Source organism: Canis aureus, chromosome 30 (genome assembly GCF_053574225.1).
Source record: "Canis aureus isolate CA01 chromosome 30, VMU_Caureus_v.1.0, whole genome shotgun sequence".
Classification (NCBI taxonomy): domain Eukaryota; kingdom Metazoa; phylum Chordata; class Mammalia; order Carnivora; family Canidae; genus Canis; species Canis aureus.
Genome location: NC_135640.1, coordinates 42,568,177 through 42,595,772, shown reverse-complemented (window position 1 = coordinate 42,595,772; position 27,596 = coordinate 42,568,177). Strand labels below are relative to the sequence as shown.

At 61.3% G+C, this 27,596-nt stretch overlaps 3 protein-coding genes across 5 annotated transcripts in view; 1 reads left to right on the top strand and 2 right to left on the bottom strand.

Annotated features, from left to right (window-relative positions):
• The first annotated feature begins 2,130 nt into the window (after positions 1-2,130).
• Positions 2,131-27,596, top strand: part of TSPEAR (thrombospondin type laminin G domain and EAR repeats) — a 187,920-nt gene continuing 162,454 nt past the window's right edge. The window contains exon 1 of the mRNA XM_077879407.1: positions 2,131-2,713. Coding sequence (XP_077735533.1) covers positions 2,629-2,713 — 85 coding nt within the window. The 5' untranslated portion in view covers positions 2,131-2,628. The remainder of the gene's footprint in view (positions 2,714-27,596) is intronic.
• On the bottom strand, positions 17,370-18,640 carry LOC144302058 (uncharacterized). 3 transcript variants are annotated; one of them, XM_077879404.1, is made up of 3 exons: positions 18,306-18,640; positions 17,854-18,218; positions 17,370-17,805 (listed from the first exon to the last, which is right to left on the bottom strand). In XM_077879404.1, the coding sequence occupies exons 1-3, from the start codon at positions 18,582-18,584 to the stop codon at positions 17,667-17,669; spliced, it is 783 nt and encodes a 260-aa protein (XP_077735530.1). In that variant the 5' UTR covers positions 18,585-18,640; the 3' UTR covers positions 17,370-17,666. The 3 variants fall into 3 exon arrangements, with proteins under 3 accessions (XP_077735530.1, XP_077735529.1, XP_077735528.1); XM_077879403.1 differs by having other exon boundaries at positions 17,370-18,035; positions 18,078-18,640; XM_077879402.1 differs by having other exon boundaries at positions 17,370-18,640.
• On the bottom strand, positions 23,495-24,382 carry LOC144301687 (uncharacterized). Its single transcript, XM_077878732.1, has one exon. It carries the CDS (start codon positions 24,332-24,334, stop codon positions 23,495-23,497), a length of 840 nt encoding a protein of 279 aa, XP_077734858.1. The 5' UTR covers positions 24,335-24,382.

Below are 27,596 nucleotides of genomic sequence, written 5' to 3'. Positions count from 1 at the left end.
CATGTTTATGTTGAGCCTCTGGGGTCACCCACCCCCGTAGGTGACGGCTTAGTCCGACAGGGCCCCAGACTGGGTGATGGGCGGGTTGAGCTCAACGTCGTCGTAGTCCTCTGATCTGACCTGTGCCGTCTCCTCACTGTCCTTCCCGGGGTGGTAAACGTCACCGGGCCCGGCGGGGAGGCCGACCCGCTCCGTCCACGCGGCCGTGCTCCCCAGCACTGTTGCCGCGTGACGAGGTGGGCGCCGTGTGTGTTGCTGGAGCAACCTGTGTCCCCAGCCGGGCATGAGGCCCTCCTCTGTCACCGCAGCAGACCCAGGGAGTGACCGCGGGCACCTGAGTTGGATGTTCAGGGACAGACTTTCTGTGTCCCCGTGGAGGCAGCGAGCAGACCCGGAGCGGGAGGCTCGGGCGGGCTCCGAGCTGTCACAGGACAGCCCAGGACCTGCTCTGCTCTTCCCCCGGTGCCACCGGTCTCGGCCGGTTCTGCATCCACGTGACCTCCGGCGGCGGGGGCTGAGGGATTCCCAGGCTAGCAGCCTGCGGGGAGGGCTTCCTGTCTCACGGTCCTGGGCTCGGGGCCCGCGGAGGGACAGGGACCCCTGCACATGCATGTCCCCCCAGCGTCGCCGGGCCGAGCGTGCGGCACCCCTTTGCACAGGTGCGGCTTTGGCTCCTGGTTGATGGGCTGTCCCGCCGCACAGGCCTCCCTGGGCACTTACTGCGGGTGTGGACGTTGAGACTTGGAGCATTTAAGTGGCGTGTCCGGGGTGACGCGGGGACCAGTCTGGAAGTTCTGAGCTGTTTTCCTGCGTTCGGGTGCAGTTTGCTAAGTTGTGAACGTGAACGGGGTTTCCACTAAGGAGCCTGTGTCGCTGGATCCTGGTGTCACCGGATCAAATGCGCCCGAAGCGAGTTTTCCCGGAGTGGCTCACGGTAGCCTAACTGGGATTCCTCAGATCCGGCTGTTAGAATAGATCCAACCAGTTGAAGGCCAGCAGGAGGCGCGGGTCGGAGGTCAGCGGTCAGGCGGGAGGCCGCGGGAGTCACAGTGGTGCGGCCTGGGTCTGGGTCGTGCAGGAAGTGCCAGCCCGTGACCGCCCAGGGCCGCCGACACCCACGAGGTTCTCGCCCATGGGGCCGGGCGCATGGGAGGCTGCCCGTCAGCTCAGACAGCTGGCCTCTCTCTGCAGGTGGGGCCTGCCCCGCTTCTGGGGGGCGGCGTCTCCCCCACGCTGTGACGGGCGCCTGCCCCATGGGGCCGGGCAGGCTCTGTCCCTGTGCTGGGCGGGCAGGGGTCCCGAGCGGACAGTCGGGGGCACCGCGGGCCTTCCCAGGTTTCCCTCCTGTGGCCTCAGGTAACCAGAATCACAGGACGAGGGTAGAGGGCGTCGGGTAGTAGCTGTAGGACATGCCTGTCTGTCTGTCTGCCTGCCTGCCTGTCTAGGGACAGAGGGAGGGTCTCTCCGGGCACAGGGTGAGTTTCACGCAGAGTTTTGCACACTCCCTCTGCCTCCCTCTCTCTGTCCCTGCGTCTCTATCTCTATCTGTCTCTGTCCCCCGTGCCCTGCGCCCAGTGCCCCCAACAAACCCTCCCTGTGGGGTCCGTCCCCGTCACAAACATCCGTGTCTCACGCAGCCTCTGCGCAGACCTGGGGCGGGGGCTTTGCAGACACTGTCGTGCAGCTACGATGCAGACATCCCTTCAGGGGCCCGTGACCAGGAAAGCCAGCAACGTGGGACCGGGGCGCAGGGCCCCCCCATGCAGGGCAGCTCCCCGCAGGCCCCGGAAGGCTCTGGAGAGGGGTTGGCGCAGGGTAGGACATGTGGACGAGGAGCAGCCACACCGAAGAGCTGTGGGGCCTGGGGCAGCCTTGCGGTCCCCGAGTTTCTGAGCACTGGGACCCCGGTGGCCCCCGGGCCGCGACGTGGAGCTCCCGCCTGAGCTGGGCGCTCCCCTCCCCCGGGCGAGCCTCCCGAGCCTCCTCATTAGCTGTTCCCGGGGAGGACTGGCTTCCCTCCGGAGGGGAATTCCTGAAACCCAACAGTTGACAAACCCACACACCCTCGGGAGGGCCGGGCACCAGATAAAAGCCTTCCTGGCGGCCCGGCCCCTCGTGGGGACGGCCACTGCCTGTCAGCCCAGCCGGCGGAGGCGCTGCGCCCGGCCCGGCGGCGGCTGTCCTAGGGCAGCGGCCCGCGAGCAGCGCCCGAGCAGACGGGGTCTCCGGGGTTTCTGGTTTGCCCCCAGCTCTCGGCCCAACCGTCTATTTCTCTTTCCTTTGGGAACAACGTGCTTTGCCAATGACTGATCGCGGTGCCGCCGCTGGGATGCTCTCACCTGTCACCTGCAAGGCAGGACCCAGGCCCGCGCGGGGATGAGCTAGGCTGCAGCCCGACCCGCCAGGACCACCTGCCTCCCCCCGCCGAGCCCGGAGGAGCTTTGCTGCCGCCCGGCCGCCTCTGTCCCTGTCGCTGGACCCCGGCATGTGGCCACCACAGTGACTGCCCCGGGGCCCCCCGTCCCCCGCCGCCACCCCGACACGGCTGGCCCAGGTGTCTGAGGAGCAGCTGCCTCCCCGCGGGCCGAGGGCAGGGCCCCTGCATGGAGCTTGGGACCCGGACCCCTCATGTCTGTCCTGCTGACGCTGTGTGTGGTGCTGTTGGCCCTGGCGACCCCAGGCCGGGGCACCCCCCCATGGGAGCCCTGCACAGGTAAGGGGGCATCGCGCTGGGCGGAGGGCGCAGCCGCACGCGGTCAGCTGGGGGCCTGGGTTTGCTTGGGCGGCCCCAGCGGTTGGCCCGGGAGAGGCGACGGGCAGAGGGGGCCGGGCAGAGATGAAAGGGCTGGGGGAGGCCTCGCCGTGGAAATGCCAACAGGGTGGGGACCCGCTTCAAAGCGAGAACCCGCCGCCATCTGAGGGCTTCACGAGTACTTACCTGTGCGGCGTCCTGGGGAAAGGCCTTGCACCTGTTCCAGGAATGAGCCATCCCCCTGCGGCCCCAAACGCGGAGAACCCCAGGTCTGCCCGCGCGCCCTGGGGCTGGCCCTGCTGTCCCACGGCCCCCGACTCAGACACTGGCGCCCCCGAGAGCGGCACTGGCTGGCTCCCCCGGGGGAGGGTCTGCTGCCCCACCGCCACCCCGCCCCGATTTAGGAGGCTCTGCTGGCTCGCTAATGACCGTGACATCACTGTATCTTTCTGGAGTTTCTTTTCTTAATTAAGATTTTATTTATTTATTAGAGAGAGAGAGAGAGAGAGGAGAGCACGAGGGGAAGGGCAGAGGGGGAAGCAGGCTCCTGCTGAGCAGGGAGCCCGATGCAGGACTCGATCCCAGGACCCGGGGATCATGACCTGAGCTGAAGGCAGATGCTTCACTGATGGAGCCCCCCGGGAGGCCCCCTTCCTGGAGTTTCTACCCAGAGCTTTTATTTATCAAATTTAACATTAAGAACAAAGCGACAGGGAAAGGAGGCCTGGTGGCTGGAGACCCACTGAGCGCGAGCGGCCTCCCCAGGAGGTCAGCGGCGTGGGTGTCAGAGCCCCGCGCGCGCCGGTCTGCCGTGTGGTTCCAGTTCTATTTGCAGATCGCTCATCCCGGTCCCCTCCCCGTGATAGCCCGATGGCCCTTCGTTCCCAGTGGCACGCCCCGGGGGCATGAGGACCCCAGTTTGGAATGCTTGGTGGGGGGTCCGGCACAGCGGGGAGGCCCGCAGGCCCCGGGGAGCAGGACCGAGGTCCCCCCAGCGTCCCCGCCCTGAGCTCCCGCCTGCAGCGCCTGCCTTGGGACTCGTGATTTGCAAACCACACAGAAGCCAAGTCAGCCTGTTCCCAAGCAAAACCCCCCGGCCTCGGGGGACAGAAGGCGCGGTGACCACCCCGTGGGCCGCAGGCAGCGGCAGCCCCAGAAGGACCCCCGGGCGGCGCCGAGCCCAGCGCTGTCCTAGCACACGCAGTCTCCCGGTGGGGGATGAGTCACCGACATGTACCTTCATGCTTCCTGCAGCCCTGGGAACGGAATCAACCTGCACAGTAATAATAAAGGTTATTTATAAAGCCCGCCCCCTCTGCCCCGGAGGCTGCTGCAGAGTTAAAAGATGACCCAGTTCTAAACACCGGGGACTCGGGACGAAAGATAAAAGTCGAGTAAATCGTATTGAACTGCGTTTGGAGTCCTCCCAACACGCTTGCACGTGGCTCATCAGGACTTCAAATGGTTAAAAAAAACCCAAACAAACCCACTTTGATTCCGTCCCGTTTTGAGAGGCACCTGAGCTTTCCGCCGTGAGGCTGTGTGAGCGAGCCGGGGTGGGGGGCGAAGCGCCCGGTGCCTTGGCGGCCCCCACCCTGGCTCTCGATGTCCTGGCCCCAAGTCCGAGGCCGGGGCCCCGATGACAGCAGCCTGGTGCGATGGCGAGTGACGGTGTCGCCGAGGGCTCCTGTGGCCGGCGGGCCTGGCCCTGGGTGCGGGGGGCGCCACGCTGGGGAGACGGGCGCTTGATTCCGCCCCCCCTCAGCCTGCCCTTCTGCAGGCTTCACTGTAAGGCCGTCGGGGGGTGGCAGCTGGGGTTTTCGGGCGTCCCCACCGCAGTGGGGCAGTGAAGGTACCCTGACACCTGCGCCTGGGAGGAGGGAAAGAGCTCACTCGGGGCTGGCCGTGGCAGCCAGGCCGGGGTGGCCCGGGGTTGGGAGGAGGGGGCAGGGCTCGGTGGGACGTCGAGTCAGGAGGCTGCGGGTGGACGGAGGGGCCCGGGGTCTGGGCGGGAGAGCTGGCGGGGCGTGCCGGGAAGCCACGGCCAGGGTCACGCAGGTCCTCGGGCTGGTGTGAGCTCACGGGGCCCTTTGGGGGGGCTCGCCGCTGCCAGACGCCTCGCACAGGCCCGGGTTGTAGCGACGGGGAGATTGGGTTCAATGCCTGCGGGCGGCGGGCTGGGGACTGGCCTTGCTGCGCAGATGCAGGTGCGCCTGAGGGTGGGGCAGGTCCTCCAGAGCCCAGCCCAGGCCGGACAGACGGCGGCGTGGACAAGGGCACTGGGGAGCGGGGCGGGGCTGCAGGCGGGGGCCCCGGGCTCAGGGCGGGAGGCAGGGTGGGGTGGGGCGTGGCAGGCAGGATTCTGGGGTGAGATGCCCTTTCCAACTGTTGGCCTCCGTGACCCCAGGAGGCAGCCCCAGTCTTCCGACCGCGGAGCCCCCCGCAGCTCCCCCGAGATGGGCCAGCGGCTCTGGACAGGGTTGGCACAGGGGCCCCCAAGGTGCTTGCTTGTTCCTGGAGGACACCCGAGGTTCTGGGCCTCGTGGCGTGTGAGGTGCAGGGCCGTCCTGGGGGGACACCGTGGTGGGCCGAGTCCTGGGTGTGGGTTCTCGGTCGGGGGAGCAGCAGCAGTGGGTGGCATGGGGTGATCCCAGCTCGTCTCCACGGAGACCAGAGGCCAGGGTGGCGGGACTCTGTGGGAGCCCAAAGGGGCCACAGCTGGGCCCTGGCGGGGCTGGGTCGCTGGTAGGCTCCGAGAGGCTGGGTACAGGGAAGGGGTGAGGGGCGGAGGGGCAGAGGGGGACGGGGTAGGACGACAAGTCTGGGCTGCCGGTGTCAGGATCAGTGTCTCGCCTTCATCTGTGCCTTGTGCCCCGGAGCATCGTCACCTGGGAGCACGGACAGGTGGGCCCCTCCCCAGGACAGACGTGGTGGCACCCAGAACCCAGTCTAGGGCACCCCCTCCCCGTGCCTTGTCTCCTTCATTCACGCGACCCGGGCGGGGAGGGGGCTGTGCGCAGCCCTGGGTACGCAAACAGCCTGCCCACCAGCCCAGGTGGCCCCAGAGGAGGAAACCTGGAGGGTGGTGGCGGGGACCCCAGAGGGCCAGGTGCAGGGGTGCGTGGGGTGCTCTGGCCTCCGCCCGTCATCCCGCAGGTGGAGGAAGCAGCCAGGAGGCCCCAGGGACAGACCTGCACTTTAAAAGCTCTCCGACAGCGCGGGGTCCCTGGGGGCGGCCTCTTCTGCATTTGGGGGGCAGGACGTGCCCCCCGCCCCTCCTGGGCTGCTCTCGGGGGCGCCAGCTTTGCCCGCGGACTTCCTCTAACGGGGAGCTTGCAGGAGGGTGGCTGCAGTCTGGGCGCGGGGGTCCCCTGGGAGGCCCCGAAGCGGTTCCTGGGAGACACTGCGTGGGCACGACGCCCCCTCCTGGCGGCGCCCGGGAGCAGGCGAGCGGCCTCCGGGGTGCAGTTGGGGAGCCGCCGACCTTGCAGGTGGGTGCCGGGGCCCCTCCGGGAAGGGGACCGCGAGCCGCACCTCCCGGGAAGCAGGGCACCCAGGGTGAGCCCCCCCAGCGCTTCACAGCTGCGCGGGGCTGGGAGCCGCTGGCCGCTGGGGACAGATGTCTGGGCGCTTGTCGCACTGCTGAGGCTTTTTATTTCCGTGGCTTTCAGCGCCCCGGAATGTGCCCTTGGGGGAACGAGCCGTCTCTGCAGGCTCAGGACGGCCCCTGCCCCAGACCCCACCACCGCCCTCCCCCTAGTCTCCCCAGACAGCGTTGCAGAACCCCCACCCCTCATTCCCCAGCACCGAAGAGGCCACCCGGTCGTCCCCGCCGCCAACAGGGGGGCCCGGCCCCGCCACCCTGACCTCAGTTTCCTTTTTAGAAATTCTCCGCCATTAGGCGGAGGCGCTTACTGTTCGCTACTCACCAATGGGAAAATCAGCCACCCCCGGGGCCCGTGGGGTCTGCGCCTGCTTCCGGGCGGCCCACCCCGTCCCTCCCCGCCCCATCCCTGTAACCCCGCCTCGTGGCCTCTCGCCCCTGCCCTCCTAGGTGGATTCTGAGCTCCTGGCTTAGGGGGCAGGGGGTGCCCACTTCTCTGTCCCCACCCTGAGTCTGGGGGAGCGACGGGGGGACCTGGTCCTTGGATATTACCCTCCCTCCTCCTCCTAACACCCTGGACCCTCCTGAAGGGGGGGCCCTGGGTCTCTGTGACCCCCCTGCCACCTGCCCCGCGGAGTGGGGGGGGTTGGGCCCCAGAAGCCGGTACCCTCGAGTGCCTCTGGGTCCGGGAGGGGGCGTGGGGCGGCAGGTGGAAGGGGCCCTGTGGACTCAGAGCCCAGGCCCGGGGCCTCCCGCTGGCATCCTCAGGGTGGGCCCCGTCCGCAGCCAGGCAGGGGCGGGCAGATGTGACCCGCGAGTGAACGTGTGCTCCAGAGCGTGTGCAGGTGTGCATGCCCACGAGGGTGTGAGCGTGTGTGAGCGAGAGCTTCCGTGCTGTGGGGAGAAGCAGGGGCAACCCCCGGGGGTAACATTTGTGTCACTCATGTGGAAGCCCCCTGGGCCTTTGCGCATCCAGGTGCGGGGACATCCCTCTGAGCCCCACCTGGCGCGGGGCTGCGGCTCCGGGTCCAGCGGGCGCTGGCCGGGGTGCAGGCTGGGGACCCCGCGTGTTGCGCATCTGGGGGTCGCCCCGGGGAAAAGGGCACCGGTGTGGGTGACAGGCTGCCGCTGGCGTCCCTGCAGAGCGGGGGGCACTGGCGCTCGGGGGCTCGGCGCTGGGGGCTCCTTCCTGGTGAAAGCGGGGTGTGCGCTTTCCCTGAGGGGGCCGCGGGCTCCCGGGGCCTGGTGGGTGGGATTCAGGGTGCGGAGCCTCTTGGAGCCCTGACGCCCCCCCACTAACAGGCGAGGGACGCAGAGTTGATGCAGCTGCCACACTGGCCGTCCCGGACCAGTCACGGGTGAAGCCACCGGCGGCCGCGCCCCATCGCAGATCTGCATCCTGCTCCGTGGGCAGGAGAACCCGCCCCGTCAGTGCCTCAGTGGCAGAGCCTGCATCTGTGCATCATTCGCTCTGAAAGCATTTTGGTGACTGTGTTTTCGCACGGTTGTGTCCCCTTGACGACTGCGGTGTTGTATTTGACACACGTGGATCATGTTTCCGGTGCGGGGCCGGGGTTTCAGCAGCCCCCAGAGAGGGCGAGGACGCAGGTGGGGCTTCCCCGGGCCACGGTCCAACGGGGCTGCAGGGGCCAGAGGGGAGCTGGTGGGCGGGGTCCCAGGGGACTTCTGGCCCCAGAGCAGCAGGGAGGATTGGTTCCTCACACCTCCCTCCCTCCATAGCAGGGTCCTGGGGGCAGGCGGGGGGCAGGACTCCCACCTCCCTGGGCAGCTCCAGATGTGGACGGGGACTGTCGGGCGCTCGTCTGTGTGCACCCGGTTACCCTGTCCTCTAAGGGGGGCGTTCGCTGTCCACCGTCCTCCCTTCGGGGAATGGCTCGCAGGGTCCAGGCCTCCAGGGAGCGAGGGTGGTGTGTCTGTACCGGGTGGGCTCGAGGGGGGAGGCAGCAGGGCAGGTTGGGAGGTGGCTCTGTCTAGGAGGGGAACCTGGGTCCAGGAAGCCCCAGGACACGTGGGGCCCGTCCCGACTGGCCCCAAGTGAGAACCCCGAGGGCGGCCTGGGTGGGCCTGGGGCGGAGGGGCGCTGCGCCGGCCTGTGCAGCTGGAGACAGCAGGGTGGCACTCTGGACAAAGCCCCGCAGTTCACGGGAGACCAGGGTGGACTCAGGAGGCTGGCTGGAGCACAGATGCGCCGCCTCACGGTGGCCCCAGAGGGCCCTGGCTAACCTCCTCCTAGCTCCACCGCCCGGGAGACAGGCCTGGGGCCGGGGGTCCTGCTGCAAGGGGCCACCTGGGTCCCTGACATTCAGCAGGGCCACCCTGTGCTGCCTGGAGGCCCAAGTGGGGACCACAGGGTAGGGGTCAGCTCAGCGCCCTTGGAGTGCTCCCAGGATGGGGCTCGTCAGCAAGACTGCTGACACCAGGGTCTGCGAGCCCAGAGGATCCAAAAACACGCAACAAAACCAGTTGGCAAGACAGGCGCACAGAGGCATGGACACAAGGCTGATCGATGGGGGGAGGGGCAGAGGGAGAGGCGGAGGGAGGGAGAGGGAGCAGAGGGAGGGGCAGACAGACAACCCCAAGCAGACCCGCCCGCCTGATCTCGAGACCCGGACACGGTGACCAGGGCCGCAGTGAGGAGTCGGAGGCTAGTTGACGGAGGCACCCAGGCGCCTCTGGAGTTAGTTTATTCAGCTGTGTGTTTGGGGGGGAGGCAAACCACTTGTCGGAGGGGCAGAGACAGGGCAGGGGCATGGATGTCCCAAACAACCTGGGGACCCATCAGTGACAGCGAGGGCGGTCTCAGGTGCATCTGGGCACAACATGACGCTGTGCACAGGCTCAGGCCTGCTTGTGAGGGTCCGAGGGTGAGCACTGTGCTGACGAGTCCCAGAGATCCTGCTGGCTTAAATCCTAGGAGGCAGTGGGAGAGCGGGGGTGCCCCGTGGTGCCCAGCTCCCCGGAGGCACGTGCCCCATCAGCGGGAGCACACGGGGCGGCACAGCAGGGACACGCTGGAGGCCTGGCGGCAGCAGCTGGGCTGACAGGGAGAGGGGGTGGCACAGCAGGCGGGCCTGCACACGGGGCGGCAGAGGAGGGACACGCAGGAGGAGGGTCTGCAGGGGCTGGGCTGGCAGCAGGGGGAGGCCTGGCAGCAGACAGGGGTGCAGCAGACGGGCTTGCAGCAGACAGGGGTGCAGCACACGGGCTTGCAGCAGACAGGGGTGCAGCACACGGGCTTGCAGCAGACAGACACACCGCAGCCCTCCTGGCAGGGGGAGCAGCTGCCGCACGAGGGCTGGCAGGAGCCGGGGCAGGCTGGTGGGCAGGGGCTGGACCCGCAGCTCGCAGGGGTGCAGAGGAGGGTCAGGCAGGAGGCCGGGGCGCAGCAGGGGGGCTCGCAGTAGCTCTCGGGACAGTCGTCCACCTGCCAGGAGGGGTCGGGGCAGGAGTCGCCAGAGCCGGGCAGGCAGACGCGGCCGCCGTAGCTCAGGTCGCTGGAGCAGACGGACAGGGTGGAGGCGGCCATGGTGTGGGTGCTGGGGCGGGGTGTGGGTGCGGGTGAGTGTGTGGGTGCGGGTGCGGGTGTGAGTGTGCGAGGTGCTGGGCCGGCGGCTTTTATACGGCCCTGGCGCGTGCTGTCCAGCAACAGGCTCCCGAGACTTCCCCTTCCTCGTTGGTGTTTTGCCCGAGTCCTGCGAGTGCTTATTATTCTGCTGTATTTACAGGAAGGACTTTGCTGCCCTAAAAATGCCCGTGGGAGTCGAGGACCCCGAGGGTGTCCGTCTGGAGCAAACAGCCGGGGGCACCGGGGGCCCGGGAGTCGCAGGCCATGTAGCCGCCCTCTACGGTTGCCCGCGGGCCCCGAGGGCTACAGGCTCCGTGAGGGCCACGGGGTGCCAGTGAGCTGTGGGGCGTCCCCTGCACCCACGGAGGGCGCCCGGTGGCCAGGGCGGTCGGGGGCTGATGAGGAGCTCGCAGGTGGGATGTGGAGGCCGCGAGGGGAGTGGATGATGTCGTCCAAATCCAGCCTTCATCAGGAGATTTCCAGAAAGATCCGCCACGGGGAACAATTCTCCGAACAGAGGGAAATGGGGTCTCCAGATGGGGACCGCTGAGCAGACGTGGGATGAGGTGCAGGGAACGTGCGGGTCGAGGCCCGCTGCTGAATCCCAACATCCCAGCCACCCGAGCACCCCAGGTGCTTCCAGAGAGATCGGCACCGCACGGCAACCCTGCGACCGGGGGAGGTGAGTTCAGTTCTGGGTCCCCGGAGCCATCCAGGGGAACTTGCGACACTACAGCTGTTCTGGAAACTGCCTCGCGTGCACCACCCGGGAAAGCATCGGGACCACCGGGCCGGTAAAACTCAACCAGCAAAAACGAAGAGAAGTAGAACATAAAAGATAATCAAGAGCAAAAAAAAAATCTGCCAAAAGCTTGCGGTCCTCAGCTTCTTCAGGGAGGGGAGTTTTGCCCGCGTGACCTCCCCGAGGCGAGCAGGTGCTCCCGTCCGCCGTCCTCCCCCCACAGGGGACGCGCTGGCAGGTGCGCAGCGCTGAGACCTGGCGGACGCCCAAGGCCGCCACGTGCCCGCCGAAGTCCCCGTGCGTCCCCGTCCCTCCACCCCAGGCCCCTGCAAGCCCTGACTCCTTCACGACAGTTAGGTCTTTTCCAGAAAGTCACCTACATCGGTGCGCAGCCGCCCGGGGCTGCTTCCTTCACTGGAGGGGCAGGCGCTTGGGCGGGACTCGGCCTCCCGCAGGGACCCACCATGATCCCGCCATCCTGTCGTGGGAAGGACGCTTCCTGCGCCTCCCGTGCTTGCGGGTATGAACACAGCTGCTGCCACGCGCGCAGGCGTTTACCCGGCTGGAGCGTCTGTTTGTCCTGAGTACACACCCGGGGGTGGCGCAGATGGGCCACAGGGAGGCCGTGCTGGATGCGACACGAAACGGCCCAAATCTTTTGCAGGTGCCTCTGCCGTTTGCACCCTCACCCACGGCGCAGGGCAGTTCCGCGCCTCTGCATCCTTGCCGGCCCTGGACGTGCCAGGTTTTTAAAATTATTCAATATCAGCCATTGGTGTGCGGTGGCATCTTCCCGGATTTAGTTTGCGATGCCCTGATGCCCAATGCCGAGCCGAGATTCCTTACCGCGCTGACTTGCCCCCATGTGTCCCCAGGGGTGTGAGACACTGCAGTCCCCCGGCGCTGTTCGAGCGCCCCACTCCCAGCGTCCCCGCCAGCGCCGGGCGTGGTCAGGCTTGTCCCCGGTGGCCCTTCTGAGAGGCGTCTAAGGGTGTCTCGCTGCGGCTTCAGTTTGCATCTCCCTGATGAGGAATGGTGTTGGGCCTCTTTTTCACGTGCGTATTTGCCATCTCCTGCGTCTTTTGGGCGTTTCTTCAAAGTGCAGGCCTCGTCCTTTCTTAGGTTTCCTTGACATTGCATTTTGAGAGCTCTTTCCGCATTTTGGAACATGAGTACAGTTGACCCTCGAATAACGTGGGAGTGTAGGGTGCCAACCGCCTCGAGCCCTGACTGCCCAGAAACGAAACTGCTAACAGCGTCCTGTGGACCCGAAGCCCTACTGACAACGCAGAGTCCATGGACACATCGACTCGTGAGCTAGAGAAGAAAATGTTCGTACAAAAGTCAGCAGGAAGAGAAAACACATGCATGGAAGGACTTGTATTTCCCAGAAACACCGCGTCTGAGTGGGCAGCAGCCGTTCACACCCGTGTTGCTCAAGGGTCAGCTGTACTTTGCTCAGATGTGACTTGCAAATATTTTCTGCAACTCCGTGGCTTCTCTCTCCACGCTCTTCACAGCATGGTTTGAAGTTTAATATTGGTAAAGACCAACTTATCAATTTTCTTCTTTTTCAGATCACACTTTTGGTTCTTAAGCCTAAGAACTCTGCTCAACAGAGATTTCACAAGGATTTCCTCTAGTGTTTTCTTCTAAATGCTTAAAATGTTTACATTTTACATTTAGGTCTATGATCCATTTTTATTGAATTTTTATACTAAGTGTGAGGTATGGGTCAAGTCTCCTTTCTCTGTGTTTTTTTTTTTTTTTTTTTGCATTTGGGACGTCTAATTGTTCCCAGTGCACTTCTGTCTTTAACCTGACTTTGTGTTTCTGTCAAAAATCAGCTGACTGTATTCATGGGGATCTATGTGTCTATTCTGTTTCATTAGTCTACATAATTATACCCCTTTGCCAACATCACGTCGTCTTGATTACTGTAACTTTATAGGAAATCTTGAAGTCAAGTGGTGAAGTCTTCCAACTTTGTTCTTCATTTTCAAATGATGTGGATACTTGAGCTCCTTTGCCTTTCCAAATAATTTTAGAGTTAGCTTGCTCATATGGACGGGAAGCTCCTACCGGGATGTGCATTGAGATTGCCTTGAACCTATTATAGACCAGGCTGGAGGTCACTGACACCATAACAATATCTGACCTGTGAACATGGTCTAGCTCTCTATTTACTTACATCTTGTTTAATTTCTCTCATCAGTATTTTTTTAAAAATTTATTTATGATAGTCACAGAGAGAGAGAGAGAGAGAGAGAGGCAGAGACACAGGCAGAGGGAGAAGCAGGCTCCATGCACCGGGAGCCCGACGTGGGATTCGATCCCGGGTCTCCAGGATCGCGCCCTGGGCCAAAGGCAGGCGCCAAACTGCTGCGCCACCCAGGGATCCCTCTCATCAGTATTTTGATAGTCCTCATTATGTCCATATTCTTGAGATGTATACCTCAGTTTTCATTATTTATTCTATTGCAAATCACAGCTTTAAACAAAATTTTTCAATTCCAATTACTTGTTGCTACTATATAGAAATGCAATTAATTTTAATTATTTTAGACCTGCACACTTCAACCTTGCTAAACTCTCTGATAGTTCTAGGAGATTTGTGTGGATTCTTGGGGATTTTCCATGTGGACAGTCATATCCTCTGTGAATAGAGAGCATTGTATTTCTGTTTTTTTTTTTAAATATTTTATTTATTTATTCTTGAGAGACACACACACACACACACAGAGAGAGAGAGAGACAGAGAGAGAGAGGCAGAGACAGAGGCAGAGGGAGGATCAGGCTCCATGCAGGGAGCTTGATGTGGGACTTGATCCTGGGACTCCAGGATCATGCCCTGGGCTGAAGGCGGTGCTAAACTGGTGAGCCACCCAGAGATCCTTGAGACCATCATATTTCTTAATTTCTATATGCATGCCTTTTATTTCTTTTTCTTGTTTGTTGCATGGATAGGACTTCGGTATGGTGTTGAGTAGGAGCAGTGAGAGAGGACACCTGTATCCTCTTCCTCATCTTTACAGGAAAGCTCTCAGGCTTAGGCATGGTGTTGGCTGTAAGTTTTCAACAGATACCTTATATCAGGTCCACAGTGTTTTCCCAATTATTCCTTGTTTACTTTAGTCTTTTTTAAAAAGACTAAACAAGGTGGAAGAGTCCCCCATTCATTCTATGAGGTTTTCATTCCCCTGATAACAAAGCCAGTCAAAGACATGATAAGAACAGAAAACCACAAACCAGTATCCTTCATGAACAGTGATGCAAAAGACCTCAAGAAAACACTAGCAAACTGAATTCAGCAGCATAGTCAAAGGATTATATGCTACAACCAAAAAGGATCCTTTTCTGGAATTCAAGGACAGTTCCACATATGAAAATCAGTCAATAGAAAACCCCACATTCCCAGATTAAAGAAAAAAGTACAAGATACTCTCAACTGATACAGAAAAAGCATTTGAGAAAATTCAACACTCTTTCATGATGAAAACACTCAACAAATTAGGAATAGAAGGAACTATCTCAACATAATAAAATATACATGTGATAACCCCACAGTAAACATCACACTCAACAGTTAAAGACAGCTTTTCTTCTAAGATCAGGAACAATACAGGATGCCCACTTTTACTACTTCTAATCACCACACTACTGGAGGCTCTAGGAGAGTAGTTAGACAATAAAATAAATAAAAGCAGTCTAAATTAGAAAGGAAAAAAAAATCACCTCTGTTCACAGATGCTATGATCTTATATGTAGGAAATCCTAAAGACCTGTTAGTACTAGGAATGAATTCAGAAAGATGGCAGTATACAAAGTCAACACACAAAAATGAGTTGCATTTCTATACACTAATAATGAATAGCCCAAAAAGGAAATTATAAAAACAATTCCACTTACCATTGCATCCAAAAAGAATAAAATAAAGGGAATTAACCATGGAGGCAAAAGCCCTGTATGATGAAAACTAAAAAACGTTGCTGACAGATGGTAAAGAAGACATGATTCAATGGGAAGACATTCCATGTTCACAGGTTGGAAGGCTCAGGATTGCTAAGATGTCCATACTACCCAAAGCAATCTACGGACATAATACAATTGCTATTGAAATCTCAATGATGTTTTTTACAGAAACATTAAACCCCTCAAACTCACACAGAATCTGTGCATAGTCAGAACAATTCTGAAAAAAGAAGGCCAGAGGACGTACACTTCCTGATTTCAAAACCACAAAGCTATGGTAATTACCACAGGGTGGTACTGGCATAAAACAGGCGGCCATGTAAACTAATGGAATAGCATAGAGTCCAGAAATAAACCTTCACATCAGGTCAAATCATTTTTCACAAGGGTACCAAGTCCATTCGATGGAGGAAGGACAGTCTTTTCAAAAAACGGTGCCAGGAAAACTGACTATCCACATGCAAGAGAATGAAAGGCCCCTACCTCACACCACACACAAAAATGAACTCAAAACGGATCCATGACACAAATTGAAGACCTAAAATTATAAAACTCTTGGAAGAAAACAAAAACACAGGATGAAGGCTTCACAACACTGGGTTCCACAGTGATGTCCTGGATATGATAGCAAGGCACAGCAACATAAAAAATAAAAAACTTGGAGTTCACGAAAATTTTAAATATTTTCGCCTCAAAAGACAATTCCAATGGAGAATAAAACGTAACCCAGAGAAATGGGAGAAAACATTTGAAAATCATGTTCCGTTAAGGGATTCATATCTAAAATGTTCAGAGAATTCCCAAAACTCAATAACAAAAAGCCAAACCACCCCATTCAGAAACAAGCAGTGGACTTGAATAGACATTTTTCCAAAGACCTACAAGGTATGTGACCAATGAGCAGATGAAAAGATGCTCAACATCGCTCATCATTAGAGACATGCGCATCAAAAGTCCAATGAGAAGCCACCCATTTTACACCCATTAAGATAAATATATAATATTTATGTAAATATTATCACAACGAGGAGATAGTGTATATGATATATATGCAAGAAGAAGATAGCAAGTGTTGATGAGGATGTGGAGAAATTGGAGCCCTTGGGGGTTGTGAGTGGGAACGTGAACTGGCCACGGCCACTGTGGAAGTTAGTACGGTGGTTCTTCAAAAGATGAACAGTAGAATTACCACACGGTCCAGCACTTATACGGGCATTTGCTCAAGAGAACTGGAAGCAGGCCTTCAAGGAGATCTCTGACAGCCGTGGTCACAGCGGCATCATTCACAAGAGCTAGAGTCGAGCGGCCCAAGCGTCCACCGAGGGATGAGTAGAGAAGCAAACGCGGTCCCGCCCGCGGAACAGTGTTCAGCCTTAAAGAGGAAGCGAGTCTGACTCCAATGTGGGTGAGGCATGAGGACCTCCAGGCCGGAGACACAGGCCAATCACAGAGAGACAACTACGACGTGACCCCCCTTCTCTGAGGTGCTTCGGGGACAGAGGAGGGAGGGTGCGTGCCAGGGGCGGCGGAGGGGCAATGGCCAGTCTGTGTCCCACAGGGACGTGGCTTCATTTTCCCAAGAATGGAAGAGTCTGGGGGACGGGCGGCGGGATGGTCGCCCCACGTCAAGAACGTGCTTAGCACCCCTGAACTGTATGCTTGAAGATGGTTAAGACGGTAGATGTGGTGTTATGTGCATTTGGCATCAATAAAGACAAATTTTAAAAAAGAAGAATAAAAGGAAGGGAGAGTTCACACCGTGAAGAGACGCAGAGGAAATTTACACACCCGGGCGGGAATGAAAAAGCCACCCACGGAGTCCCCGCGCTGTCTGTGCATCCTGCCCTAGGAGGTCCCTGGAAGGACCCAGGGTGGAGACGCTACGCCAGCAGGTGCCGCTGGCTGCACGGGATGGGCGGGGGGGGGGTCACTGAGCGTCCCCGGACCATTATGGGGACCCCAGACCCAAACACTGGCTGCCTGTGCCTCCCCCAGTGCCCAAGGCCATCTGTGAACTTGAGGGTGCCCGGAGCTCCGCTGGGGTGGCCCTCCTGCATGGGGCCGGAAATATTCTCCAGGGGGTGAGAGCCCCAACGGCGATAAGCACCTTGTGCCTTTCCTTCTCCGCTGTGCTTGTCTGGTGCTCCTCGGGTCCTGAACATGACACGCTGGCTTCAGGGTCTTGTCAGGGCTCTGGGTTGGCCCAGGTGGGAAGTATCCAGTCCCTGTTACCCCATCTTGGCAGCAGCAGTGCCTCCCCCAGCCTGCCACCTCTCCATGGAATGAGCAGAGCACGCGGGAGGACCCCAGGGGGACCCCAGGAGGCCCCCAGGCCCCCAGGGGCTATGCTGCCTGCGGTCCCCAGGCCAGCTTGTCCGGGCCGCTTGACCAGCTGGGGCGGTGGGTGGAGATGGACCCAGGGCTGAGCCCCCCAGGCCATACCCCATGTGTAGGTGGCCAGCCTTGGGAGCCTCGGGGACGCATCTGGGGCCCAGCAGCCCTGACCATCTGTGCCAGGGCGTGAGTTCCACCCCGCAGACTCGCCCAGAGCAGTTGGGCCCTGGCCCTTGGGGACCTCTCATCCCTCCTCCCAAAAATGTTCACTCGGGAAGGGACCACTGTCAGGTCCAAACCCCGGGACCCCACCCCCGTGAGAGTCAGATGAAAGGAAGCAGGTCAGCAGGTGAAGTGAGTTTATTGGGGTGCCCAGGGAGGTGCGGACAGGTCGGAGAGGAGGTCAGGTGACCCGAGCAGAGGAACTGGGAGGGAAGGCAGGTGACCCAGGTCAGGTGGAGGTGTGTCTTGGGAGCAGGAGCCCCGGGGATCTTAGGGTCAGCGTTCTTAGGAGGGAGGAGGTGAAGGTCAGGTCAGGAGAGTGGACACCCGGGGGGACCCCATCCTGGGTGGTGGCAGCCACCTAGCATAGGTGAGGGCTGGGCTGAGGGGTGGCCGGGAGGCCCACGGTCCCTGGGTGGGGCTTGAGCCCAGTGCCCCGGGGGCACGTGCCCCATCAGCGGGAGCACACGGGGCGGCACAGCAGGGACACGCTGGAAGCCTGGGGGCGGCAGCTGGGCTGGCAGGGGGAGGGGGTGGCGCAGCAGGCGGGCCTGCACACGGGGCGGCAGAGGAGGGACACGCAGGAGGAGGGTCTGCAGGGGCTGGGCTGGCAGCAGGGGGAGGCCTGGCAGCAGATGGGCTTGCAGCAGACAGGGGTGCAGCAGACGGGCTTGCAGCAGACGGGGATGCAGCACAAGGGCTTGCAGCAGACAGGGGTGCAGCAGACGGGCTTGCAGCAGACAGACACACAGCTGTCCTCCTGGCAAGGGGAGGAGCTGCAGCAAGAGGGCTGGCAGCTAGACTGCTGGCTGCAGGGGGAGGACTCACAGCACAGGGGCTTGCAGCAGACAGGGGTGCAGCAGACGGGCTTGCAGCAGACAGGGGTGCAGCACACGGGCTTGCAGCAGACAGACACACAGCTGTCTTCCTGGCAGGGGGAGGAGCTGCAGCAGGAGGGCTGGCAGCTAGACTGCTGGCAGCAGGGGGAGACTGAGCAAGGGGATGCCTCACAGCAGATGGGCTTGCAGCAGACAGGGGTGCAGCACACGGGCTTGCAGCAGACAGGGGTGCAGCACACGGGCTTGCAGCAGACAGACACACCGCAGCCCTCCTGGCAGGGGGAGCAGCTGCCGCACGAGGGCTGGCAGGAGCCGGGGCAGGCTGGTGGGCAGGGGCTGGACCCGCAGCTCGCAGGGGTGCAGAGGAGGGTCAGGCAGGAGGCCGGGGCGCAGCAGGGGGGCTCGCAGTAGCTCTCGGGACAGTCGTCCACCTGCCAGGAGGGGTCGGGGCAGGAGTCGCCGGAGCCGGGCAGGCAGACGCGGCCGCCGTAGCTCAGGTCGCTGGAGCAGACGGACAGGGTGGAGGCGGCCATGGTGTGGGTGCTGGGGCGGGGTGTGGGTGCGGGTGGGTGTGTGGGTGCGGGTGTGGCTGTGAGTGTGTGAGGTGCTGGGCCGGCGGCTTTTATACCCCTCCTGGTGCGTGTTGTCCTGCGTAACTGAGGACACTTCCCCTTCCTTGTTGGTGTTGGGAGCTGGTTTTCAGGGACCCCTCATTAGGGCTGCTTTATTTTTCCAGAAGATGCCACCCAGCTCGTAAAAGTCCTGCCCGTCAGATATGGAAAAGCATACATACAAGAGGGAAAGGAGAGAATGGAAATAACTCAATATTATGTAGACTTATGCCTTATTTTTTAGCTTTTTTTTTTTAACGTTGGACCTTTTAGTCTGGTTTTGCTTTTTATTAGATCTGTATTAATTGGTTAATTAACCAGTGATTTAGTTTTACATTTAAGCTAGAATTAATCTCTTTGATATTTCTTTGCCTTTTTTTAAAAAAAACTACTTTCAGTTTTTAGATGTTTTATCTAATCTATTTAGAGCTTCATCACCATGGCAATATATATTTCCCTTAAAACACCGTAAACAAATATAGTAGGAGTGCACCATTTTAATCTTTACTAGTTATTGTGAGATTGCTGTGTAAGTTAAATAAATACGTTCGTAAATACATTGTTTGCAGGAAGAAAATTTCTGAGTTACAGCTCAGGAAAAGCCTCCTGAATCTACGTTGTAAGCATTACTTAACACAGTATAAAGATGAAAAGGCAACAAAAATAATTCCTACTCCTTCAGCCCCTCATTGCAACAAAGCCCTTAGCTGGGAGAACCTTATTCCCCTCTTTCCTCTTCCTTCTCCAATTCCCACTTATTGTCACCTTGTAATATTCGGAGAGCACTTGGATTATGGGTCTGAATAGAGAAATGCTGTCAGATAATCATTATCCCACATACCAGTAACTTATACTCAAAGATGGGATGGAGTTGTAAAGTGCTTTTATAATACAATATTATTATTGTTAAAGGCAAGGGTTGACTCTTTGTTTTATTTTGACATGGCATGTCCTAAAATAAATATCAATTCAATATGGAAAAAAAAAAAAAAGTCCTGCCCATGTGCTGGGTCCAACATTCCTGTTGATTGGAGGGCATGGGGGCGTCTGGCCAGGGTTGAACCGAGGCTGGGGTGCAGTGGCCGCCACCTTGGGGATGGGGTGCTGGGGGAGGGGGACTTAGGTTCTGGCCTCCGCGGTGATTCCCATCTCTGGGGCAGGTGATCCCTGTGATTTTGCATTTGTTACCACGTCTGCAGAGATGAAGGGAGGCTGGACACATACCTGGGAGGGCGCTGTCCGGGGTTCGGGCCGGCTGTCCCTCCCCGGTCACCGTGGTCACGGCGTGGTGCAAGGCTGTGGCCCAGGGCGGGGCCGGCCTTGGGCGGAGGGGTTCTGTCCTTGGTCCGTGATGGGCTGGGCCTGTGCTGGCCAGGCAGCGGCCCCAAGCTCGGGGCGTGTCCCCTTTCCAAGCTGTGGGTCCCGGGGCCCTGCAGCTCTGGCCTTGAGGCTCCGTGGTGGTGCCGGGCGAGCGGCTGCCCCGGGCTGGCCTTGGGGGGCAGCTTGTTGCGTTTCCTTTCCCTCCTCACTCGGACCCTCATGCCGTCTGCCTGGGTGGCTGGGCCGGGAGCCCTCTCCGTGAGCCCTTGGGACACCCCTGTGGGCTATTCAGTGTCCAGGCAGCAGCCCCTGAGGGCTCTTCAAATTGGCACCCCCGGGGGCCGGGGCTGGGCTGGGCCAGGGTCCCTGCAAGAGGCGGAGGGGGACAGATGGACAAGTAACAGGCGGCAGGGGCCTTGGGGGGCTCGGGGTATCAGCGAGGCCAGATCGCAGGGGTCCTTGATGTCTCAGTCCCTGGGGGGGGGCGTCCGGGGGCCATGCCCGGGGGCCTGGGGTGGCTGGGATGGCAGGCAGACCCCCAGGGGGTTAGAGCTTCCATCCTTGGCTGGGGTTTGGGGGTGGCCGGACCCGACTCCTTAGCTGGATGCAGCTGAGGCTTTATTTTAATTTTTTTTATTTTTTAAAGATTTTTAAATTTATTTATTCATGAGAAACACAGGGAGAGGGGTACAGAGACACAGGCAGAGGGAGAAGCAGGCTCCATGCAGGGAGCCCGACGTGGGACTCCATCCCGGGACCCCCGGATCAGGGCTTGGGCTGCAGTTGGCAATAAACGGCTGAGCCAACTGGGCTGCCCTTATTTTATTTTTATCATAATTTTTATTTTATGTTGTCTCATTGACACCTGAGACCAGAGTGGGTAGAAATAGGAAGGTTTGATCAAACTCACCTGCATCTGCTTCCCGAGGCTGCGGTAACGGGTGACCACACCCCTGAGCTTCACAACCCACGTTCAGGTCTCAGCGTCCTGAGCTGAGGTCAGGGTGTGGGCAGGGCCGCCCCCCGGGGGGTCCTGGGCACGGCCCTCCTGCCCCCTCAGCCTGGGGGCCCTGCTCCCCGCCGCGGGGCCTCGGCCTTGCAGCTCTGCCTCTGGTCCCGTCGCCCCCGCCCCCCGGGTCTGTGGGCAAAGGAGGACGGGGCCTCGCCCCCCTGGCGTAAGGTCACCTGTGCCCGCGTCGAGGGCCCACCTGGCCGCCTGCCCGTATGCCCGCCGCCGGAATCCGAGTTTCCCTGAATTTCCGCAGCGACCTGCCATCCCCTGGCCACACAGGGGCCGTCCGCAAGACCGGACCCCGGGGCGGCCGAGTCACAGGGTCCCGCGAGGATGATGTGACAGCACGGCAGGGCCTGACGCTCCCGCACAGCTTCCCAGAGGCAGGGGCCGTGTGGCAGGAAGGATGGCGCGTCACAGCGGGACCCCGGGGCCCCCGACCTAGGAAAGTGACATGCGCTTAGCTGGAAAGTTCGCGGCTGCCGTCAGGCACGGGGTGTGACCAGAATTTGTGCAGGGGGCCCGAGGCTTCAGGGTCTCTGGGGGTGGCCAAGGCCTCGCCGCGTAGAGGGTTCGAGGGCGGATTTTGGGCCATCAGGCAGGTTCTGGGGACCCCGAGAGCTGTCCCCCACCCCCGGGAAGGGGCGCCCCAGGAGGCCCGGGCTCCCTGCACGCCCAGGACAGGCCCCGGGCCGGACACGTCAGGGCAGCCCAAGGTCTCAACGCCCCAGCAGGTGGGGGGTGCGGGCTCAGGGTGCAGGGCCCCAGAAAACTCAGGTGCGCGGCAGGACGGAGGTGTGTGGGGGAGCCCAGGGCCCAGCTCTGCAGAGACAGTCCCCGGGAGACGGGACAGGGTGAGACTAACTTCGGGACGGGGCCAGGCTGGGTCAGGGCCGGGTGCGGGAGGGTGGGGACAAGGGGGCCTCGGGGGAGTGTGTGAGGGACGGACAGGGTCCCCGGGGGCGGGAGGCTCCACCCTGCAGGGGACTCACGCAGTGCGGGGCTGGGTCGGGGGCGGCTGGGCCCTCCCCTCCCGTCCGCCCCGCTCAGGGCACGTCCTGCGGGCTCCCTGCAGGGGAGGGTGCCCAGGGTTACGGCGCCGCGACCGGGTCCCTGAGGATCCGCCCACCAGGGCCCGCTTCTGGGACGGGGGTGCCCAGGCCGTGGCCGTGGCCGCCCTGCCTGGGACTGGCCCCGACGCTGTGGGCGGGAGCCCCGGACCAGGCCGGCGAGGGGCGTCCCTGGAGGGGCCCAGAGGCCGAGGATGGGCCGGGCAGCGGGGGCCCCGGGCGCCCTCGGGGAGGGCTGGCAATTCAGCTAGAAAAGGCCCACGGAGAGCCCAGGGTCCTCGGGGTTAATTCAAGGCAGGTTTATGCGGTTTATCGGAGCAGCTCTGAGGAGGTGAGACCACCGAGGCCTCCCTGTGGACATGGTCCCTGGGCAGGACGCCGGACCCTGCGAGGACGCGGCCGTGGGCGTGGGAAGGGCTCTCCTGAGTGTGATGGGAACCGCCTCCTGGCCTGAGAGGAGGGTGCTGTCCACGGTCACGGGGGTTCCCGAGACACAGACCCAAAGCAGCTGGGAGGCTGGCAGGGGGAGAGCTCGGGGTCCCCAGAGTTCCCTGCTGGCCCTGAGGGACGTGCCCCCCAGCAACAGGACGGGACCCTGGGCTCCTGCCTCCCACCCTGAAGACTGTGCTTCCAACCTAGTGGTTTCCTCTGGAGGCTTGGAGCAGTGCCTCCCCCAGCCCACCGGCTCTCCACGGATGAGCAGAGCACGCGGGAGGACCCCAGGGGGACCCCAGGAGGCCCCTAGGCCCCAGGGTCTGTGCGGCTCGCGGCCCCCAGGCCGGCTTATCCGGGCCGCTTTGCCCAGCTGGGGCGGTGGGTGGAGATGGGCCCGGGCTGAGCCCCCCAAGTCGCGCCCCGTGTGCAGGTGGCCAGCCTCGGGGGCCCCGGTGACCCACGCTGGGTCAGGCCCAGCAGCCCTGACAGTCCCGGGCGAGGCCGTGAGTCCCACCCCGCGGCCCCACCCAGAGCAGTTGGGCCCCGGCCCTTGGGGACCTCTCATCCCTCCTCCCAATAATGTTCACACGGGAAGAGACCACTGTCGGGTCCAAACCCCGGGACACCCCGCCTCCGTGAGAGTCAGATGAAAGGAAGCAGGTCAGCCGGTGAAGTGAGTTTATTGGGGTGCTCGGGAGGGGCCCACAGGTTGGAGGGCGAGGCCAAGTGACCTGAACAGAGGAACTGGGAGGGAAGGCAGGTGACCCAGGGCAGGTGGAGGTACATCCCGGGAGCAGGAGCCCCGGGGAGCCGCGGGGTCAGCGTTCTTGGGAGGGAGGAGGTGAAGTCAGCTCAGGAGAATGGACACCCGGGGGGACCCCGTCGTGGGTGGGGACAGCCACGTAGCACAGGTGAGGGCTGAGCTGAGGGGTGGCCGGGAGGCCCACGGTCCCTGGGTGGGGCCTGTGCCCAGCGCTGCAGGAGCACGTGCCCCATCAGCGGGAGCACCCGGGTCGGCACAGCAGGGACACGCTGGAAGCCTGGGGGTGGCAGCTGGGCTGGCAGGGGGAGGGGGTGACGCAGCAGGCGGGCCTGCACACGGGGCAGCAGAGGAGGGACACGCAGGAAGAGGGTCTGAAGGGGCTGGGCAGACAGCAGGGGGAGGCCTGGCAGCAGACCGGTTTGCAGCAGACGGGCTTGCAACAGACAGGGGTGCAGCACACGGGCTTGCAGCAGACAGGGGTGCAGCACACGGGCTTGCAGCAGACAGGGGTGCAGCACACGGGCTTGCAGCAGACAGGGGTGTAACACACGGGCTTACAGCAGACAGGGGTGCAGCAGACGGGGGTGCAGCACACGGGCTTGCAGCAGACAGACACACAGCTGTCTTCCTGGCAGGGGGAGGAGCTGCAGCAGGAGGGCTGGCAGCTAGACTGCTGGCAGCAGGGGGAGGCTGAGCAAGGGGAGGCCTCACAGCAGACGGGCTTGCAGCAGACAGGGGTGCAGCAGACAGGCTTGCAGCAGACGGGGGTGCAGCACACGGGCTTGCAGCAGACAGACACACCGCAGCCCTCCTGGCAGGGGCAGCAGCTGCCGCACGAGGGCTGGCAGGAGCCGGGGCAGGCTGGTGGGCAGGGGCTGGACCCGCAGCTCGCAGGGGTGCAGAGGAGGGTCAGGCAGGAGGCCGGGGCGCAGCAGGGGGGCTCGCAGTAGCTCTCGGGACAGTCGTCCACCTGCCAGGAGGGGTCGGGGCAGGAGTCGCCGGAGCCGGGCAGGCAGACGCGGCCGCCGTAGCTCAGGTCGCTGGAGCAGACGGACAGGGTGGAGGCGGCCATGGTGTGGGTGCTGGGGCGGGGTGTGGGTGCGGGTGAGTGTGTGTGGGTGCAGGTGTGGCTGTGAGTGTGTGAAGTCGGGTGTTTGGGCTTATATACACCCCAGGGCGGCGTGTTGTCCATCACGAGGCCCTGAAAGGCCTTTTCCTGTTGTGGGAGCAGGTGCCTGAGGCTCCGGGTCACGCGCACCCCGGTGGGTAGCTCGGCCCATTGGTTATCCAGGCGGGTCAGTGGTTCCGATCCCGCCCTCACCCCTGCTCCCTGCGTCTCCCTGGGAGCTTCCCACTATTGGACCCCATGCTCCTCAGCACGCGGTGGAAACACACACATATTTTATTGTCGTTATTTTGTCGATCATCTTTATTTGGGGATATATCCTCTCCCGAGTCCAGGAACCAGTGAATGGCTGTGAGCTGTATTTTTTTTTAGAAACACATGCGTCACAGGTCTATGCCAGCAACTCTCCTGAGCAGCTGTGTACACATCAGCCCCGTGACAATGACTGTGGTTTCTACCTTACCGATGGGGAAACTGAGGCAGAGCCGCGGCGGCCGGGCAAGGGCCCAGCGGGAGGATCCCCGGGGTCGTGGAGCCCAGGCGGCTGGCAGAGCCCCGGTGGAGGGTCCCTGGGGTTGCAGCGGCCCCACAGGCGCTCGAGGGGTGGGTCCCCGGGGTTGTGGGGCCCAGGCATCCGCCCAAGGACTCGGGACGGAGGGTCCTCCATGTTGCAGAGCCAGGCGGCCCTGCAGGGGCTCAGCGCAGAGGCACAGCCTGCCCGAGTCCCGGGTGTGGGGCAGGGGCGCTTGTGAGCTACATCAGCTGCCTGTGTGGGGCCCAGGGTCTGGGGGCGGGGATCTGCCCCCTGGGAGGCTGCGCCTAGCTGGGGCAGGGCCAGGGGAACCCCTCCAAGTGTCCGCGCAGGCCCGCCAGCTTCAGGTCGTGATTGCTGCCTGGCTGCCCACCCTGTGGCAGAAGGTCCGCGAAGGGAGGGGGAACCGTCCTGGTGCTGCGTTCGGGGTCTGGCCTGGGGATGCTGGTCCGTGGTGGTGGTGGCGGCCCTGGGGTCCAGAGAAGGAGCCTGGTGTCACCAGGGGAGTGGGATGGAGGAGCGGCCAGGCAGTGTGCATGCCCAGAAGCTCAGGGGGGGTCTGCCTCGCCTTGGGGTTCCCTTCTGGAGGTGGTGAGGGGCCTCTCTGGGGAGCGTGGGGAGCTGAGGCTGCTATCCCCCGAGGGCCAGGGTCATCCTTCCGGAGCTGAGGCAGGTGCAGGCCCCTGGAGCGGCCCCCACTCCCCTGGGTGGTCGGGATGCCCACGCCACGGTGAGCGGAAGCCAGGTGACCAGCGAGGAAGGCAGATTGTATTACTGAGGGTGACGCGGGGGGACCAAGGTGAAGGTATGCTGCTGAGTGGGTGCCCGTGCAGCCACCCGGGGTTCGTGGTGAGACAGGGAGGGCACGTGAAGGGTGTCGTCGCTGGCGAGGCCACCTGGGCCTGGATCGGCACTCTGGGGTGAGGCCCTTGGCCCCCAAGGAGACGAGGTGGCCCGTGTTTCCGCAGAGACCCCGTGGCTGTGCAGGGCACATAGGTGCAAGGAGCCGGGGTCTTGGGTCCAGCTTTCAGGGGAGGCCGCCCTGGGCCGGGCCGCCGTGGTCAGGTGCTGGCGGAGCGCAGGCCGTCCTCGCGGCAGCCCGAGCTGTCCAGGCGAGTCCTGGGGGGTGAGCGCTTCTCCGTGTGTCAGTGTGTGGGGGGCACCGCCCCCCTGGCCGTGAGCGCAGGGCGCTCTGTCCCCATTAGCCACCGCCTCCCGTGCCACCCACGCCCCAGCCCTGACCCCAGCCTCCTCTCCGGCTCCCAGGCCCGCTCCTCCAGGCCCTCCTACCTGTGGGCCCGACAGCATCTCTCAGGCTGCGGGCGGCTCACCTCCCTCCACGTCGTGTCCTCCAGGCTCCCCCATGTAGGAGGTGTCAGGGCTTCTTACGGTTCACGGGTGGGAAGACCCCGTGGGTGGATGGACCGCGTTTCCTGTATCCGTCCCCCCGTCCATGGACCCTTCGTGGTTTTTCCCTTTCGGCTGCTGTGAATGACGCCGCCAAGAACATCCGAATCCCCTTTATGCTTTTGGGGGTGGATTCTCAGGAATGAATTTCTGGGTGTGTACGGGGCGTGCCCGTGTGCCCCCCAGAGGAGCACCGTCTGCACCCCCGCTGGCGACGTTTGAGGGCTCCGGACTCTCCACATCCCCACGTCCTCGCCTCACTCACCTCCCCTCAGCTTCTTTTTCTTCCTTTTCAAGGTTCAGCCGTCCCGGTGGGTTGTGATTTGCATTTCCCTGGTGACGAGTAACGTGGAGCACGTTTCCGTGCGTGTGCTGACACCCGCACAGCTGTGTTGGGGGAAACGTCCCTTCACTGTCCTCTGCCTGGTGTTAAATCCGGTCGCTTTTCTTTTTGTAGCCGAGTTGTGTGCGTTCCTTGGATGGTCTTGGATATTCAGCCCTTCTCAGATACGTGATTTGCAAATATTTTCTGCCAGGCTGTAGATTCCCCGTCACTTGTTCCACGGTGTCTTCTGAGCCACTAAACTTTTGAATTTCGGTCAAGCACAGTGTATTTTTTTTCTTTTGATCTTCTTGCCTTTGGCATCGTAGCTAAGAACCCGGGGTCAGGTCCAAGGTCACAAAGTGTTTCCCCTTTGTTTTCTTCTAAGATATTTTGGTTTTAGCTCTCACACTGGGGATGCGTATCCACCTTAGGTGATTGTTGTCTGTGCGGTGAGGTGGGGGGATCCAGCTGTGTTAAATTGCGTGTAGAAATCTGGTTTCTCCAGCACCTCTTGTTGAAAAGACGGTTTCTTCTTCCACTGAACAGTCCTGAAACCCTTGTCAAAAATCAATCGGCCATAAATATATGGGTTTACCTCTGGACTCTCAATCTTATTCCTTCAGTCCCTATTTCTCTCCTTATGCTAGTACCGCACCAGGTCCACGGATGTACTTTTGCACTAAGTTTGAAATCAGGAATGATGAACCCTCCACCTTTCTTCCTCTTTCACAGTATTTACTGTAGTCTCCGCCCCCATGAATTCCGTATGATTTTGAGGATCAGCTTTTTCATTTGCAGAGAAAAAATTTCTTGGTTTTTCTTTTCAAGATTTTATTCATTTATTCATGAGAGACACAGAGAGACAGGCAGAGACACAGGCAGAAGGAGAAGCAGGCTCCATGCAGGGAGCCCGACGTGGGACTCGATCCCGGGTCTCCAGGGTC

What these genes read in the sequence shown, in the direction of transcription:
- LOC144301687 (XM_077878732.1), bottom strand. Translation starts at nt 24,334, where the DNA reads ATGGCCGCCTCCACCCTGTCCGTCTGCTCCAGCGACCTGAGCTACGGC.
- LOC144302058 (XM_077879402.1), bottom strand. Translation starts at nt 18,584, where the DNA reads ATGGCCGCCTCCACCCTGTCCGTCTGCTCCAGCGACCTGAGCTACGGC.